We start from the raw sequence: 3,816 nt of genomic DNA, 5'->3' as shown, positions 1-3,816 counted from the left end.
TCACACTTTTTACTGTTAACATGATCAATTATTTTTTTTACCTTTGTCCAAACTTTTACCAGGAAAATAAAAGGCATTTTAAAAAGCTAACAAAACAAGCTAAATCATAAACCAAGACTGGCTTTTAGAATAAATCAAACCCTGTTTCTATTGATATAGACTCTTTTCTTAAAAAAAGACTGAACTCAATTTTATGTTTATATCTAGTCTCTGTTTGTAACCTTCCATATTATGAGTGTGTAGAATCAAAGATTTCTGATTTTCTTCTTTTACTCCTTGCAGAGTGAGCCATTTGCAGACAATTACTCAACACGAACAAAAGAAAATGAATACCAAAGAATAGCAGCGGATTCAAAACCAATCAGAAAAGCATTTGGCTTGACCATTGTCTCATATCCCATCATTGGATCCTTACAACATGCTTCAGTGGAGGAGACGACACTGCTGCTTTGCAAAGATGACCTGGAATACCAAAAGGTCTCTGTTTCGCACCCATCTCATTGGCCTGGTCTCTCTGGTATTTCTTTTTGCTATGTTTCTGTTCTTTAATCATCACGACTGGCTGCCAGGCAGGGCTGGATTCAAAGAAAATCCCATGGCTTACACTATACGAGGATTTAGATCTACAAAGAGCGAGACAAACCACAGTGCTCTAAGGAACATGTGGAAAGATGCTGTACCTCAGACACTCAGGCCTCAAACCATCACCAACTCTAACAACACGGATCTGTCTCCACAGGGAGTAACTGGTTTGGAAAACACCCTCAGTGCCAACGGAAGTATTTACAACGAGAAAGGCACTGGACATCCGACTTCCTATCATTTCAAATACATCATCAACGAGCCTGAGAAGTGTCGGGAGAAGACTCCTTTTCTAATACTGCTCATAGCTGCAGAGCCAGGCCAGGTGGAAGCCAGGCAAGCTATTCGACAAACTTGGGGAAACGAGAGCCTGACACCTGGCATCCAAATTGTTCGCATCTTTTTGTTGGGGTTAAGCATCAAGATCAACGGATACCTCCAGCGTGCCATCCTGGAGGAAAGCAGACAGTACCACGACATCATTCAACAAGAATACTTAGACACCTACTATAATTTAACCATTAAAACTCTGATGGGAATGAACTGGGTTGCAACTTACTGTCCACATGTTCCGTATGTTATGAAAACTGATAGCGATATGTTTGTCAATACTGAATATTTAATACACAAGCTTCTGAAACCAGAACTTCCTCCAAGGCACAAGTATTTCACAGGTTATTTAATGAGAGGTTATGCACCTAATAGGAACAAAGACAGCAAGTGGTATATGCCACCTGATTTGTACCCAAGTGAACGTTATCCTGTATTCTGCTCCGGAACTGGTTATGTTTTTTCTGGAGATTTAGCAGAAAAAATCTTTAAGGTCTCCTTAAGCATCAGACGTTTACATTTAGAGGATGTATACGTGGGGATCTGTCTCGCCAAGCTGCGGATTGACCCTATGCCTCCACCCAACGAGTTCGTCTTCAATCACTGGCGAGTTTCTTACTCCAGCTGTAAATATAGCCACCTAATTACCTCCCATCAGTTCCAACCTAGTGAACTGATCAAATACTGGAACCACTTACAACAGAACAAGCACAATGCCTGTGCGAACGCGGCGAAAGACAAAGCAGGAAGGTATCGCCACCGCAAACTGCACTAGAGGGAAGGACAAGGCTCCTCTGGCAGAGTTTCCATGTGCAATTTGTAAATACTGCTGAACGCATGTACAGTGTAATGGATGAGTTTAATGGGACAGCCTTTACTTGATCCCCATCACATAGTGGAGTCTGAGAATTATTTTTTTAAGTTCCAAAAAAGTATAGCTCTTGAGAACAGTCATACTATGAAAGTATAACCAAAAGGTTTTCCCAGCAAATTTGAGGAAAAGAAAGAAAAAGGGAAAAAAAAAAAAGATGGTATATAAGGATTTTTTTGTGTTACTGTGCAATAATTAGCATGCACACTTTGGTGGTACAATTGCTGATTTACGTGCCAATAAAATATAATTGAGCATATTTTCCACACTAAAATTTTATTTAAAAAAATGCATTCATAGTTCTTTTCCATGTAATGATTTCTTGTTATCTAGAGTTGCTATAAAATGAAAAAATTCAAAAATAAGCAAATGCACAGAGGGCAAATCAGTTTTACCTTCAAAAGTCACATTACTATTATGATACACTTCTTTAATGTACAATACATTTGGCAACATCACACAATTTAGTAAGAGTACCAATGAACTCCAGAACACTTAAGAAAGTACTCCCTTGAAGGAGGTCCCACTTTGGGAAGGTTTTTTTTGATTTGGAAGAGGGATAAATGACAGCAAAGTTCCCAAGACTCGCTTTGTAGATCGCCTTCAAAAATGCAAGTGGTGTTCAAGATGTAAACAGATTCTCCTCAAAGAGCTGACTAAAGGTTACTTAATTCTCTACAAGTCACAGGGGAGCTCCTAAAATCTGGTGCCAAGTAACGTTCAAGTTGGCACCTTGATGCAAATTCATTGAATCTGCTATTAATTTCCTTAGGCAACTTCACACTAACCCAAAGGCTGATCAGCAATGTAAAACCTAAGTTCAAGCCTTGCACCATTCTTGACAAAGTTCCATTTTGCAGAAAGAGGGAGAAAACCAAATCAAATGATTGATTTTACCCTCTCCTACCTGCCAAAACCCAAGGATCAGTCAAGTGAAAATACATTTACTAGAGAAAATTCAGCCACACACCTTACTTTATAGGTGGGGTCATAACAAGATTGAGAGTTCCAGATCACATAGGGCGAGAACAAAATCTAAGCAACTTTAAACATTAAAGCTACAACATGTACCACTGAAAATAAATTGTGAGAAGTAGGTTAAATCTATTTACAGGTTTCCAGTTTTCTAACAAACAGATCTTTTAAAGCTTATTTTCCAACAGACTTACAGCAAGAGTTGTATCACATTCAGGTTATTACTGTTTGTCACAGTGCTAGGGTAAACAATACCCACCTCTGACTTAGCAGCAAATGATGAAACTGCGATTAGTTTTCTGTTTGACTGGGACTTTTTAATTGGATAAAATACAAATATTTGATGTACTTTTATTATTTAATAAAATTGATTATATTTATGGTCTTAAGACTTCACTTTTTATGGGAAAGCTGCTCAGGAAGAAATAAATTTCTAGCTTTAGCATTACTTGGCTTTTCTAGTGCTCCCTAGTCCTTAAAGCCCAGTTTTCATACCATGCACAGCAGAGAGATCACAGCAGGGTTTTGCCTTTGTAATGAAAAGACTAATGATATTACTGAGCACACTCAGCAGCTTTAGGGCTGTCTGTCTGCAGGAACTTACACACCTGAACAGACTGCACTGCACTGGGTACACCTCTGGAGCAATTCTATGAACTCCTGTGTAAGATGGATATGGGAATTTGGTCATCACCATTGTTTCTGGAGGTCATCCACTATATTTTGACCTCTGGTGTATCTGAGGTATGATAATTACACATTTCTGCACCTCTAAGACACCTTGAATTGTAGAAATGTCTGTTTCCAGGGAAAGCAAATACATGTAAAAGTACTAACTCTCTTCTGCAAAGATTTCTCCAACCAGACTGAAAGTACATGCACTTAGTTTATGTGATCACTATTGGCATTTGTGTGAGACACAGGTGCAAGTTGCATTCGATAAAGTCTTAGGGAGTGTTTTCAACACCCATTGGTATTTTTTCCCCACTCAATCTGCTTGCTTCCTGCCAGCTAACACAGGCCTCAGCTAACATCCCAGCTGAAAGCCACCTGGCTGA

The 3,816-nt window shown here is 39.0% G+C and overlaps 1 protein-coding gene across 1 annotated transcript; it reads left to right on the top strand.

The window, feature by feature from the left end:
• The first annotated feature begins 288 nt into the window (after nucleotides 1–288).
• B3GALT2 (UDP-Gal:betaGlcNAc beta 1,3-galactosyltransferase, polypeptide 2) lies at nucleotides 289–1,824 on the top strand. The gene has a single exon (XM_009073497.1). It carries the CDS (start codon nucleotides 419–421, stop codon nucleotides 1,685–1,687), a length of 1,269 nt encoding a protein of 422 aa, XP_009071745.1. The 5' UTR covers nucleotides 289–418; the 3' UTR covers nucleotides 1,688–1,824.
• Nucleotides 1,825–3,816: the final 1,992 nt, after the last annotated feature.

Source organism: Acanthisitta chloris, unplaced genomic scaffold (assembly GCF_000695815.1).
Source record: "Acanthisitta chloris isolate BGI_N310 unplaced genomic scaffold, ASM69581v1 scaffold13084, whole genome shotgun sequence".
NCBI lineage: Eukaryota > Metazoa > Chordata > Aves > Passeriformes > Acanthisittidae > Acanthisitta > Acanthisitta chloris.
This window is presented reverse-complemented; position numbering and strand designations above follow the sequence as displayed.

What these genes read in the sequence shown, in the direction of transcription:
- B3GALT2 (XM_009073497.1), top strand. Translation starts at nt 419, where the DNA reads ATGCTTCAGTGGAGGAGACGACACTGCTGCTTTGCAAAGATGACCTGG.